Here is a 14,996-nt window from a genome sequence, read left to right as displayed (position 1 = left end):
TCGCCTTATGACCATTAATATGTTAAATAAACTCTATCCATCTATTCTATATTATTATAATATTTTCTTAGTATGATTTTTTTTAAAAAATACGAGGCTCTTTAGTTTTAGGAGCTCTTTGCAGTTGGTAAATTAGGTGGATGTTCGGGTCGTAAGGTCAATTTCTTTGTTAGTTGTTTCAGGTCGGTTTAAAATCGTATCTTATGTACTTAGTTTTTACCTAGTGTTGAATTTATTTTGAAGTTGGTCAAAGTTGGGTTCACTTTCAATATTGGATCCATATCGAATTATCTGGTCTATTTTGGACACGTAGGACACCCACACACCCTACCTCGAAACCGCCCACCCGTGGCGAACCACAAAAATGGACGTACTATCCTCAATGGAATTTAACTAATTAGGTAGGTCAAACTTGATTACAATCACACAGAATAGATCGTATATGAAAGGGCCACTAAGCAAATGTGGCTTATTATTAAACAAAAACACACGAAAATAAAAGATAAAAGTCGTAACGAGACTCAAACATGAAACAAAGTACATAACACAGTTCCATGGCTATGCTGGAAACCTTTTATTGTTGCACACGGCCCATGACAGTCATAAGCTCCAACCACGCTAAGGGCGTGTGTTCTTAACATCCCTGCTTGAGTAGGGGCTGAAATAAAAATATTAGTTGAATATTAGATCGAGTATAAAAGGAGTAACTGATAGAAATAGATAAAATTAACGATTCAATCAAAATAAGTCTTAATTTATGTATTGATTCTCTTGATAATATTTGAAAATAAAATATTCCAATTATTTGGATAATAATTAATATTTATTTTTATTGTAAGTATTTGTTTTATTCTATATATTTTCTCTATTTTCTAATATTCTTCCTATTTAGAATATCGCACTTTAAGGAAAAAGAAATTTGACTATATTTTTTGAAACATATCAGATCAGAAGAAAAATATATCTATGTACGATCTCGCTCGTTAGGTTCACCTTAATGTGTACTATTTTACATTTTAATAGTTTTTTATGATGTGTGTATAAATTAAAGAGGCTAAAATTCTTTTTTAAACTGTGTAAAAAGTAAATTGAAAAAACAAAAACCAACAAAAGTGCGTAATATTTTAGGTATTTCTTTTAAAGTTTAAATACATTGTAATATTGTGATTTATACGATCAACATTTTATATACTTCTTTAAACTCTAAATAAACTCTTGTGAACGCTAAAAGTATTTTCTTTTATAAATTTGAAATATATTTGATTTATGATAAAATAGGCTATGTTATGATGAGGAGAATGAATAAATATTACCTTTTCAGCATAGATACCAAGAGAAAGGAGGTATCCTTGAGCATTTCCAAAGAACCCAACAATGCGACCGTCTAATGGCATTGGAGATGCAAATGATTGAACATTTTTGGTTGCTTGCCCAGTTCCAAATGGTCCATATCCACCGGGACATAAATTAGTGTGTATCTTGATTGTTGATATAAGACGGGTGTTGTTAGCGTAGGCATACTCGCCCGACGTTCCACTAATTTGTGTTATGAATTCACCGCACTTGAGCACAATCTTCAACAAAATAACATAGACAAAAATCAAGAAAAGATGTTGGTTAATCAGAGCATGGTTTCAAAATCTTACGTGATGAGAGAAAATTACGTTAATTTAAATGTTTGATTGAATTGATTTTTTAACAAGTCATTGTTACTAACCTTTGATTCATTTCCACCATCGCCACCAAACATGTTGGTTTCGGAACCACATGGATCGGCTACAACGAACCCAATTGCATCAACAATATATCCATGCCTCACAATGACTTCTTTGATGAACTTACACCCTTCAACTTTCATCGAGAAGTTTTCACTCACACATTGATTTCCATAAGGGCCGTACTTGACGACTTCTTGTTTCTACAACATTTTATGATAATAATGTTAAACAATGGATATTAAGAGGATATATGGTTTTAACTAATCAATAATGATTAGTCTTAACTAATCAACAACAAAAATATCTCAAAAAAAAAAAAAAAACCAACAATAAAAATATTTTATAACCCCAATAACTCTCACTTAAAATACTTAAAATGAGATTTTGAGTTGGATACATGCAACCTTACCAGTACTATACCTCTATTAGTAACTTAGTGCAGGGGTGATTATGACATGTGTAAGGTGCCTAATTGCATAGGACCCTTTAATCTTAATAACGAAGAGGGTGTTTTCGATTAATCTTAATTAAGTAAATTGATGAAAAATATTTTCTATCTTATAAATTAAATAATGATAAGCAAAATATAGATGTATCAATACCCCTGAATTTGTAATAACAAAGAGGTTGCTTTCAATTAATCTTAACTAAGCAACTTGATTAAAAATATTTTCAATCTTATATATAAATGATGATTAGCAAAAAATATATATATACCTGGGCACATGCTTGAGCCATTTTCTTAGCTTAAAAAGATGAAAATCAAAGCCGAAAACTTAAAAGGTATTGTAGGTGTATTGTGCTATGAACTCTGGAGGATGGAACGAGTATATATAGTGTAAGCGAGGGGACAAAGAATAAGTTCTTTTGATCACTTATTTGTTTAATATTCAGTTAAACAAATCATTTATACTCTCTCTATCTCACTCATTTTGCATGAACTGCCATCTAATATTCAATTAATTTGCATTATTTTTATTTTTTGAACTACCTTGTAAAAATGTTAAGATTACTAAAAGTAAATTATTTAAATTAACTTATACAAAATGGAAATGAAATATTTAAAAATGATTTGACCTAATAAGAAAATAAAAATAAAATGGATTTCTAAAATTAGAAAACTTCTTTTTGTTGCGTACATTATAAAAATTATTAAACTAGATTCCTCCGATGGTTCTTTTAAAAAGGAAACGAATCACATTCTATAAAGAAATCTTTTTAAATATTATTTATGGATATTAGGGTTTGAAGAATTTGAATCTTGTTTTATTTTAAAAATTCCGTATAAGCGTTTTGCATGTTTAGATAATGATGACAGGTGATGCTCTCCCCTTTGTTACTTTTGTCTTGTCTATACGGAATCTGGAATCGTTATCACCCCTTTCTTTTTTGTTATTTTTTTATTTTACACATTTAATTTAATTTGCTCATATATGCATTAAAAGAATTTTTATTTTTTTAGATACAATTAAGCTTTAGTCACCGAAATTTAATATATTTTTTTAATATTTATGGTCCACATATATCTTCCATTACTAAATTTATTTTAATATTTTAAAATGCTCATTATTTTTACATGTTTTTCACTAACTTTGTTTTAATATTAATGATGTTTCTAGTCTTTATTTTTTTTCTGCAAACATTTTTTATTTATATATTTTTGAATGCTTATAGTCTTTATTTTTTCATCATTAACTTTATTATTCAATAAAATAATATATTCTCGGTCTAAAACATTTAATCAACTTTTCTCTATTTCCTTTAGTTTTTTAATTTTATTCTCTTCTTAGAGGTTTAAAAAATCCTAATTAATGGCAACAAGCCCCTAAACACATGTTCACTTCTTTCATCTATCCTCAACCAAAATTCAAGCTTTTCCTCATTTAATACCCCTAAAAAACTAACTCTCTGATACCAATTAAAAGGAAAGGATCTCTGACCCTCAAATGATGAGATTAGGTGCAAAAGGATGAAAAAAAATTAAGTATGGATACCGGGGGCAAAGCTAGGATTTCGTCGATATACTAGCAAATTATTTATTATATAAAAACTAGTTAAATTATGAAAATTTTTAAACCCTATATACAGAATTTAACTTGAATCATAACAAAAAATATATTCAACAAATAGAGTTGAAATTTCCCTATAATTATCGCTTTTGAAAAAAAACAAGTGTTTTTGACTCTATTTTTTGCCTAGTTAGTCTCCAAACAAAACAACTATTAAAATTAAGATAACAAAAATATAAACTCACACTAAAACAGATGAATTCAAAATTATAAGTGATAGAGAGTAATGACAATATAATATATAAATTTATTAGTTTATTGAATCAATACTCAATTGTTTCAATTAGGATTTGATCCCTTAACCTTTGGCAAAATAATTGCTCCAAAAATCATTTAGCTATAGTAATTTTAGTTATTTTTTTTCACTCTTTAAATTATATATCATACATTCGTAAGGGGCCAAAGTTAAAAATACAAAGGACTGTATTTTCGGCAAGATGACCTGACCTCCCTCAGCCCCAATGTAGCTTCGCCCCTGGTTGATACACAAAGGCAAAACACCAATGCTTTGATGAACAAAATAAATATAACAATAAAAATAGTGTTTTGAAGTGTATTATAATTCATTAACTATTCAACTACATATTAATAAAATATCACTCACAAATGATGAACTCACTCAAACTTGAGCTCAAGTTCACTTCTTTAATGTAGACTGCATAATTGTGGACTCATTCGACTTGAGCTCAAATTTAACTCAAGTTGAACTCATTCAACTATATATTAATGAAACAACTAGAGTTTCCTCTAAGAAAAAATATTACCTACAAAATAGACCGATATAATAATGTTAGCTAAACCTATATTTTCATTGTCTCTTTAAGTTTGCTCTACACAAATTAAAAACTATAATATATTTGGGTTATATGGTGAGAACTCAAATCGACATAAAAAATATTATTATCATTCTCGATTTTAAAAAGGTCCTATGTAATTAAAATGAAAAATATACAAAATCATAATACTTGGTGATATATATAAAATGAAAAATATGAGAATCCTTCATTTTGGGTTTGTATAATTATTAACCACTCTAAATTTTTGATAATTAATATGGACATATTCACATACTTGTGATATATTTATGTCCAAGCTAAGTTTATATCTTTTGCGTTGTTTTATAATACACCAATATTGTATCATGAATATTAAAATTCCATAAACCATTATAGTTATATTTCATTTACTTTCAACGGTTGTATATATTATAGTTATATTTTATTTACTTTTAACAGTTGTATACATTACGTACATTATATCATATTTTATATTGTGAGCACATGTGATTGTGAAAATTTAATTCATGACAAATAAAAATCACAACAAAATATAAAAAATTTATCACACATTTAATATAATTATATTCATGCTTTTTTTTTATTTTGAATAAAAGAGCAAATGGTTCGTATCTGAAGTATAAATTACGAACTTATGTGTTTTTTAATAAAAAATGACATACTAATTTTTGCTGACAAAAATAACTATTACATTAATTTATATTAAACATTACTACTATTAATAGCACATTTTAAAATCAAATATAAAAACATAGAAATATGTAAAATTATTTTATAATGGTTCAAACGAAAAATATATTATTTTTCTCATAAAAAATATAAGTGACTTATATAAAGATAGTCACAACATAAACCATAATAGAATTAAACATCGCATTTAAGTAACCAAGAGTATAAATAACAAAAATAAATTCTAAAAAAAGTATATTATGTTTTAACCATCTCAAAATATCCAAAACACTAAATAATAACCATTTAATAAATAAAATTGAAAAGATTTTATAAATAATTAAAATAAATGTAATATGTAGTATATAATTTTGTAATACATTAAATGATGTTACCTAACTGTAAAAAAAATAATCAATATAAATTATTATACTCAAAATTCAAAAACAGTAAAGTCAAAGATCATCATAATAACAATGACATCATCATTGCATTTTAGAGGGAAAACTTATCATAAGAAAGTGACACGTAAGCAATTATAAAAAATGATGATGTCAGTAGTATTTTATTTTAGTAATAGTTATAGATAGATTATAGATTAAAGCATTTTAGATAACATTTTGCAAATTATTTATGAAAAATAATAATGATAAATTAAAATTTTTGTAGGAAGATACTTATATAACTTGTGCACACTTGTAGCCCAATGAACCAAAACACCATTTGTACTATCATTCGTGTTTCAAATGTTTTGAAGTTGATGAGGGCCAGAGTGATGAATTTTAAAATTCTGTTTATTTTTCACGAATTTTTAAAATTAAGGGTTTTTTTTTATAATAATAAGAAAAATCTGCTTAAACTAAAATAAAATTTAATATAATTTTAGTTTAACTACTTAGATAAAATAAAAACTCAATACAATTCCTAACTACATCAACATTGATTTTTTAAAAATAACTTAAATTAACTTGTTAAATATTAAATTTTATCTCTAATTAACAACAAAAAAATTAAAAAATTAATGGGTTGATGGCTATTAATAATAGAAAAGTGTAAAAGTTTGATGGGTTAAGAAATCAAGAAAAAAAATGTTGTTTATTTTTATGAATTAAATTGGTAATTAAATATTGATGTTTAATGAATGAGTAAAAATAAAATGATGTAAGAGAATATGTTTGGGAGTTAAATGGTTGCTTTGGAAAGAAATAAAAATGAGTAAAAATAAAATGATGTTAGAGAATATGTTTGGGAGTCAAATGGTTGCTTTGGAAAGAAATAAAAGAATGGAGAGAAAAAAAATGTAATCAAAAGGAATTTATAGTCCTATAAAAATTAATATGTTAAGTAAAACCCTGACCATTTATTCTACATTATTACAAAATTATTGTGGAAATCTGTTTAATTGCACGTTTTTTTTAAGTATCGGCATATATAAATATATATATTACAAAAAATAACGCCAGAGATATTATGCTGTAAAAACACTAGATTTTGATAGTTTTATGTATAAATTAACTTTTTAATTTTAGATTTTATCGATAATATATGATGTTGTATATATATTTTCTAATTTACTCAATTAGCTATAAATAAATGCTAGTAAAAATAATTTAATGGTAGAGATATTAGTCAAGATCAAATGCAATTTATTAATTTACTCAATTTAGTTTAATAAATATAACAATTAATTAATTTGAATATTCCATGTGGCAAATCTTTAGAAAGATGTCATATAAAATTTTTCAGTTCTTTTAGTTAATAGTATAATAGGTGGATTGATTTTAGTTTAATAAAACAAAATCAACTTTACCTTATTTAGTTTAATAAATATAGCAATTAATTAATTTGATTATTTCATGTGGCATATCTTTGAAAGGTTGCCACATAGAATTTTCAGTTCTTTTAGTTAATAGTATGATTATTTCCATATGATTTTTTAAATATAAAGCCCTGTAGTTTTGGGAGATTTGTGTGGTTGGTAAAGATGTTAATTATTCAAGTTATCGGTTTAATTTCGAGTCAATTGTTTCAGGTTGGTTATGTCCACATTAATTTTTACATAATTTTGAATTCATTTTGAAGCCGAGTTAAAGTCGGGTTCAATTTTAAGATTAGGTGGATATCGGATCATCGGGTCTGCTTTGAACAGCTATGGCGGTTATGCATCCCCACACACCTCAAAACTGTCTGCCCTTAGGTAAGCACTAAATTAGACATACTGTCCTTATGGGAATTTGACTAATTAGGAAGGCTAAAATTGATTACAATCACATACAATATATCAGATCATACATGGCCACTAAGCAAATGTGGCTTAGTATTAAACAAAAACATACGAAAATAAAAGATAAAGTCATAACGACACTCAAACATGAAACATAATACATAACACAGTTCCATGGCTATGCTGGAAACCTTTTATTAGCAAGACATAAACATGAGCCTACTTGACCATCTATTGTTGCACACGGCCCATGACAGTCATAAGCTCCAACTACGCTAAGGACGTGTGTTCTTAACATCCCTGCTTGAGTAGGGGCTGAAATAAAAATATTAGTTGAATATTACATCGAGTATAGTAATTGATAGAGATAAATAAGATCAACGAACCAATCAACATCAGTCTTGAATGATATATTGATTACATGTAATCGTTGTTATAGGTATGACTTTTATTCTATATATTCTTTCTGTTTTCTAATGTTCTTCTTATCTAGAATATTTCATTTTAAGGAAATGAATTTTGATTAAGGTTTTTGGGACATATATAGAAGATAAATATATTCATGTGAGATCGCGGTGGGTAGATTCGTCTTAACATATACTTGTTAATTATAATTTTTTATAATTTTTTGATACATATTTATAGAGACTAAAAAATTATTTTAAAAATTTGCAAAAATAAACGTGAAAAACAAAAAAAACGAAGGAAATGATATTTTGTGTATTTCTTTTACAGTTTAAATACATTGTAATATTATGATTTATATTATCGATCATTTTGAACACTTCTTTAAACTCTAAATAAACTACGCTAAAAATATTTTCTTGTATAGATTTGAAATATATTTGATTGATCATAAAATAGGCTATGTTATGATGAGGAGAATGAATAAATATTACCTTTTCAGCATAGATACCAAGAGAAAGGAGGTATCCTTGAGCATTTCCAAAGAACCCAACAATGCGACCGTCTAATGGCATTGGAGATGCAAATGATTGAACATTTTTGGTTGCTTGCCCAGTTCCAAATGGTCCATATCCACCGGGACATAAATTAGTGTGTATCTTGATTGTTGATATAAGACGGGTGTTGTTAGCGTAGGCATACTCGCCCGACGTTCCACTAATTTGTGTTATGAATTCACCGCACTTGAGCACAATCTTCAACAAAATAACATAGACAAAAATCAAGAAAAGATGTTGGTTAATCAGAGCATGGTTTCAAAATCTTACGTGATGAGAGAAAATTACGTTAATTTAAATGTTTGATTGAATTGATTTTTTAACAAGTCATTGTTACTAACCTTTGATTCATTTCCACCATCGCCACCAAACATGTTGGTTTCGGAACCACATGGATCGGCTACAACGAACCCAATTGCATCAACAATATATCCATGCCTCACAATGACTTCTTTTATGAACTTACACCCTTCAACTTTCATCGAGAAGTTTTCACTCACACATTGATTTCCATAAGGGCCGTACTTGACGACTTCTTGTTTCTACAACATTTTATGATATAAAGTTAAACAATATATATTAGGGATAGAGATCAATGATTAATCTTAATTAAGAAGTAATAACATGTCAAGAAATCAACTCAAGCAAAATCTTAAGCTAATAGTAAACCCTATGATATGTTATATATTGATCTGTATAACATTATATAACTCCAATGCTATTAACTGGCTTCCACTTAGAATCAGATTTTATATTGGATGCAACGCAACCTTACTTGTATGATACCCCTGTTAGTAATTAACTTACTCCTGGGGTAACTATGTCATGTGCACGATGCCCAGTTGCATAGAAACCCATAAACTAAGGGGCTCAAATATTAATCGAAGTTGATTTACACTACTTTGGACTTAGTCTAATTACTTATTTTAAGACCTAAAACATATAAAATAAATAGGAACTCCGAGGTTGGTGTGTATTTTGCTCCCACCCTAACTTAGTGGTAACAAAAAAGTTGTTTCTGATTAATCTTCATTAAGCAAATTGATAGGAAAATATTTTCTATCTTATAAATAAATAATGATTAGCATATATATATGTACATACCTGGGCGCATGCTTGAGCCATTTCTTTAGCTTAAAAAGATGAAAGTCAAAGCCAAAAACAGAAAGGTATTGTAGGTGTATTGTGCTATGAATCTTGGAGGATGCAACAAGTATATATAGTGCAAGAGAGGGGACAAAGAATAAGTTCTTTTTTGATGTCGTACTTCAATTTTTTGTTTCAAATTTTTTTTAATTATTTTTTTTTATATTTTGGATTTTTAAAAAAAAAATTCGCGAAGAATAAATTTTTCTTTAAATTATATTGTTGTGCATAGGACGGCAACAAAGAACCGTAAACTTGTAAAATTCTCTAATATCGACCTACGGATAACTCAAAGGTTGATTTGATATGTACATAACCTAATATAAACCCGACTATTTTAGGACCACAACTAATCTATACGTTATTCGACAAGAAAAAAAAATGTGAATATGATAAAATGAATAAATTTTACCCAACTATATATTATGGAGTATTATTCATACTCATATCTATTCACCACTTTTCGAATTTATATTCATATATTCCCTCCTATTTATAGATGAGACATTTGGGTTTTGCATCAAAACCAAGGAGGGGTGGAGGACCACTTAAAGGTGAGTGGAAAACTCTCTTTTTCCATAAAGGATATTAATATTTATGTGTTAGTGTGTTGTTGTAGTAATGTTAAAAGGGTAAAAAAGAATGACAAAAATAGAAATTGTATATTATTGTATATTTTAGTGAATTGGCCCAATAAAAAAATGTCTCATTATCAATGAATAAGAGGGAATATTACATATGCATATGAATTTGAAAAATAGTGAATAGATATGAGTATAAATAATAGTCCGTAATATATAATTGGGTAAACATTTATTGATTTTATAATTTAACTTGGAATGGTAGGAAATATAAAATAATTCACGTTACAATTAATTGCTATTTTAATAGCCTTCTTATCTTGTTTAGATGCGAGATATATACCTCTATTTAGATCAGGCAAAGTGGACTACTGTTTAAGATCTTAAACTTCTTAGAGTCTAAAAAATTAGTTTCATGAATAAAATTGATATTAACCTTACTTAAATTTATATAAAATTTATATTTTTTGCTAAGTAATATAAATTATATGTGATCTTTATATAAAGTAGTTCAAATATCAATAATAAGAAAAAAATATGTATTACTAATTTTATACATTACACCTTAAAGTTTTAGGATTTCTTTTTATCTTTTGCTTTGATGCTCAATCATAAACGAAACTACCTGTTTAGATCATAACATATTGTTGTGAATGAGGATTCTAAGTATGTTTAATCAATTTTTCAAACATCAATGGTAAGCTCCCTTGAGTGGGATGAAAACGTAGAATTTGAAATTTGGGAATTTGTAGAAAAAAAATATGTATTTTCTCTGTTTTTATATGTTATTTTTAAATAAAATCTACAGATTTTAGTGTTAAACTTTCACTACGATATCTTATTAATGTATATGAAAAAATATATTCATGTGAGATCTTGATAGATTCGTATCGATTTATATTTTTAACTATAAAATTGTTAAAAGACTCACAATTAAAATTATTTTACTTATAAATTTGCATTAAAATCTACACAAAATATAAATAAGAAGAACAAATAAAAACAGAGAAAGTTACGAATAACTAATTTAGAGAGAATACAATTCTTTAATTAGGATATTAGGCGTGTTCACAGCTATAGCCTACAGCTACTCATATCTACACCTACTTGTCTTACCAACGTAACTACCTTCTATCGAATAAAGTTATTATGAGTCGTATAAGTGGGCCTGGGCCAGGGATTATAGTAACATATACCCCAATTTCCAAGTACAATGGAATTTAAACATAAATAACAAAAGCAACATACTTTTTTTTTTTTTTTTTTTTTTGGCTATTTATGAATTCGAGTTGGCTTTTAACTCTGTTTTTAAATTGTAAATTTATGATGTTAAAATTAAATTGACTCTTTTAGGGCCTTTAGAATTTGAATGGTCTTTTATGAACACATACAAATCTTCATGACTACTATTAGTAATAATAGAAATAAATTGGCTACGTAAATGAAACTATTCAAATTAGAAGTAATTTTTTTCATACATTGAAAAAATTATTTAAGTGGATTCCTCCAATTGGTCAAATGATCCCGAATTCCCGATGGTATATAACAACTTTTTTCTCATCTTTCCTTGAGATAAGAAAGAAACGAATCACATTCTATGATGAAATTTTTGTTGTTATTATGTATGGATATTATGTTTTTATGGTTATGATCTTTTTTTAATAAAAAAAAATTCTACATGCATTGAACTTTCATGAAATCCTAGTACTAATGTTTTTTAAGATTTTTCCACATTGTAAAATCTAATTTATGCCTTATCTAACTGCCGTAGAATTTTCTATTAAATTCTGGTCAATTTTCGTTTGATTCATCATTTTGACGTTTTTACAATTTTATCCTTATTAAGTGTTGGTTGTTGTTTGTATAATTTGCTCTAAACCATTTTTATGCTCTCAAATGTTTAATTCACCATTTTGACATTTAATTCACCGTTTAATTTATCAACGCTCTTAAATCTTAATAAGGGTAGAAATATCAAAATGGTGAATTAAACAAAAATTAATAAGAATTTAACGGAAAATACTACGGTAGTTAAATAAGGCATAAACTAGATGCTACCATGTGAAAAAATCTTATAAAAATAAATTAGAAGTTTTTTTTTTCATACATTGAAAAAATTATTTAAGTGGATTCCTCCAATTGGTCAAATGATACCGAATTCCCGATGGTATATAACAACTTTTTTCTCATCTTTCCTTGAGATAAGAAAGAAACGAATCACATTCTATGATGAAATTTTTGTTGTTATTATGTATGGATATTATCCTTTGATGGTTATGATTTTTTTTAAACAAAAAAAAAATTCGACATGATTAGCATCGAATTTTCATGAAAGTCTAGTACTAATATTTTTATAAGATTTTTCCACATGTTAGTGTCTAATTTATACCTTATCTAACTGTCGTAGCATTTTCTAATTAAATTCTGGTCAATTTCCGTTAAATTCATCATTTTGACGTTTTTACAATTTTACCTTTGTTTTTATAATTTGCTCAAAACCATTTTTATGCTCTCAAATGTTTAATTCACCATTTTGACATTTAATTCACCGTTTTATTTATCAACGCTCTCAAATCTTAATAAGGGTAGAAATATCAAAATGGTGAATTAAACGGAAATTAATAAGAATTTAACGGAAAATACTACGGTAGTTAAATGAGACATAACTAAATGCTACCATGTGAAAAAATCTTATAAAAATACTACCACTAGCATTTCATGAAAGTTTAATACTACCACGTAGAATTTAAAAAAAAATACAAAAATATAAATAATGTGATCAAAGCAGTCAACGCCTTGTCAAGGAGACTCTATTGTAATCCCCTCTTTGTTTCCTTGAAACACCTACTTCATGTCAATCTTTTCCTCTTGCACTCTCATCATCCTCATTAGTGATTTATGCCATTGAAAGAGCAACAATGTGATCAAAATTACCTAAAGTATTAGGCGATTTGACATTTGCACTAACAATTAGGTTTTCCTCCAAGAAAAAAATATTAGGTTACAGCTAGGCATGGCCACGGGGCGGGTTACCCGGAACCGAACCGGTCCCGAACCGCTTGGAACCGGAACCGGAACCGGAACCGTTTGCGACAGGTTCCGAACCGCCCCGAACCGCGAAACCGTGAAACCGCCGGAAAAAAGTCGCCGGAACCGTGAAACCGCCGGAAAAAACCGTCGTGAACCGGGCCAAAAAACCCGCGGGTTGGAACCGGAACCGGTCCGGGAGAACCGGTCCAACGGTTCCATGGAACCGGTTCTGGAACCGGAACCGGGACCGGTCCGGTTGAACCGGCTCAACGGTTCCATGGAACCGGAACCGGAACCGGAACCGGGACCGGTCCGGTTGAACCGGCCCACCGGTTCCATGGAACCGTTGAGCCAAACTAGCCGTTAGAGAGCCGTTAGAGAGCCGTTGGAATCCATCCTATAAATACTCATCACTTTCAATCATTTTCATTCACAACTCATCTCTTCTCCTACTCTCTCTACTTAATTCTTTAATTACGCAATTATTCTCTTAATTACATAATTAGTCTTCTAATTATTTCTTAATTTAGTTAGTTACATAATTAATCATTTATTTATTTCTTAATTCTATATTTCTATTTTTACTTCTATACTATCAATCATGTCTTCATTTTTGAAAAAAGCCACAAAAAAAGTTACTAAAGTGGCAAAATCATTAGGAGGTTCCAGTTCCTCCAAAAGAAAGGCCACTTCTACTCCGTCGGTATCAACAACACCCTCCATTAGTAATTATAATTATGAACCTAATTATCCGGAAGGGTACGACCCGGAGTTACATCAATATGCAGAAGAAGTGGAAAAAGATATACAAATTGAAGAAGAAGAAGAACAAGAAGAAGAACCAACGACCCCAATTGGGGTACATATATCTCGACAGTCATCAACAAGATCAGATGAAGAACAAGGAGAACAACAACAACAAAGACAAGCTCGTGGTAAACGAGTCAATTTCCAAACTATCGGTTAGTTTTATAATTTTATTCTTCAAATTAATTAAACTTTAAATTATTTATTTATTTAATTATAGTTTTATAATTTTAAATTATTTATTTAGATGAAGATGAACCAGTAAGACAACCTTTTCCGGCAATGCCACCTTCTAGTGGTAGAGCTGTTTCACATGTGTGGTCGTATTTCACAAAAGAACCAACCGAGAATCCAGATATGTTCCTATGCACTTGTCAAATTTGTGAAAGTCAAGGAGTAAAGCCCTTAGTTTCATACAATTTCGCCAGAGGTAAATACTTTTTAAGTTTTTTATACATACATAATACATTCATACATTATATATTCATATTTTATAAACATTTATTTATTGTGTTTTGTGAATACGTGTTAGGTGGTGGAACGGGATCTTTTAACAAACATTTGGCAAAGAAGCATGGAATCACAAAAGAAACTCATGCATCAAGCGGCAGCGGGACCACAAGTGGAAGCCGACAGACACAATGGGACATTCCCAACACAGGTATGCCTTTTAGATATAATCGTAATGACATGATTGATGAATTTTCTAGGTATGTAATTTGCGATGAATTGCCTTTTAACCACGGTGAAAGTAGGGCATATGAGCGTCTCACTAGACAACAATTGCAACCACAATTTAGAGCAATCCCTAGGAACACTCTTAAAAGACGAACAATTAAATTATACGAATCAATGCGCTATGACCTAGTTGAAATGTTTAAATCGTTTAATGGTAGGGTTAGCATAACAACTGACATATGGTCTGCTCCCCCACATTTAGAATCTTATATGTGTGTAACAGCACACTGGATAGATCGAAATTGGATTATTCAA

At 28.7% G+C, this 14,996-nt stretch overlaps 2 protein-coding genes across 3 annotated transcripts; both read right to left on the bottom strand.

Moving 5' to 3' along the window:
- Positions 1-439: 439 nt before the first annotated feature.
- Positions 440-2,591, bottom strand: LOC130808088 (horcolin-like). Its single transcript, XM_057673534.1, has 4 exons — positions 2,436-2,591; positions 1,718-1,918; positions 1,314-1,574; positions 440-658 (listed from the first exon to the last, which is right to left on the bottom strand). Exons 1-4 carry the CDS (start codon positions 2,454-2,456, stop codon positions 635-637), a joined length of 507 nt encoding a protein of 168 aa, XP_057529517.1. The 5' UTR covers positions 2,457-2,591; the 3' UTR covers positions 440-634.
- Positions 2,592-7,477: 4,886 nt separating this feature from the next.
- LOC130808085 (horcolin-like) lies at positions 7,478-9,698 on the bottom strand. 2 transcript variants are annotated; one of them, XM_057673531.1, is made up of 4 exons: positions 9,544-9,698; positions 8,781-8,981; positions 8,377-8,637; positions 7,478-7,792 (listed from the first exon to the last, which is right to left on the bottom strand). In XM_057673531.1, the coding sequence occupies exons 1-4, from the start codon at positions 9,562-9,564 to the stop codon at positions 7,769-7,771; spliced, it is 507 nt and encodes a 168-aa protein (XP_057529514.1). In that variant the 5' UTR covers positions 9,565-9,698; the 3' UTR covers positions 7,478-7,768. The 2 variants fall into 2 exon arrangements, with proteins under 2 accessions (XP_057529514.1, XP_057529513.1); XM_057673530.1 differs by having other exon boundaries at positions 7,478-8,637; positions 9,544-9,688.
- Between the last annotated feature and the right edge of the window lie 5,298 nt (positions 9,699-14,996).

The sequence above is a fragment of the Amaranthus tricolor genome, chromosome 3 (assembly GCF_026212465.1).
Source record: "Amaranthus tricolor cultivar Red isolate AtriRed21 chromosome 3, ASM2621246v1, whole genome shotgun sequence".
NCBI lineage: Eukaryota > Viridiplantae > Streptophyta > Magnoliopsida > Caryophyllales > Amaranthaceae > Amaranthus > Amaranthus tricolor.
Note: the sequence above shows the minus strand (reverse complement) of the source record. Positions and strands in the feature narration are given on the sequence as shown.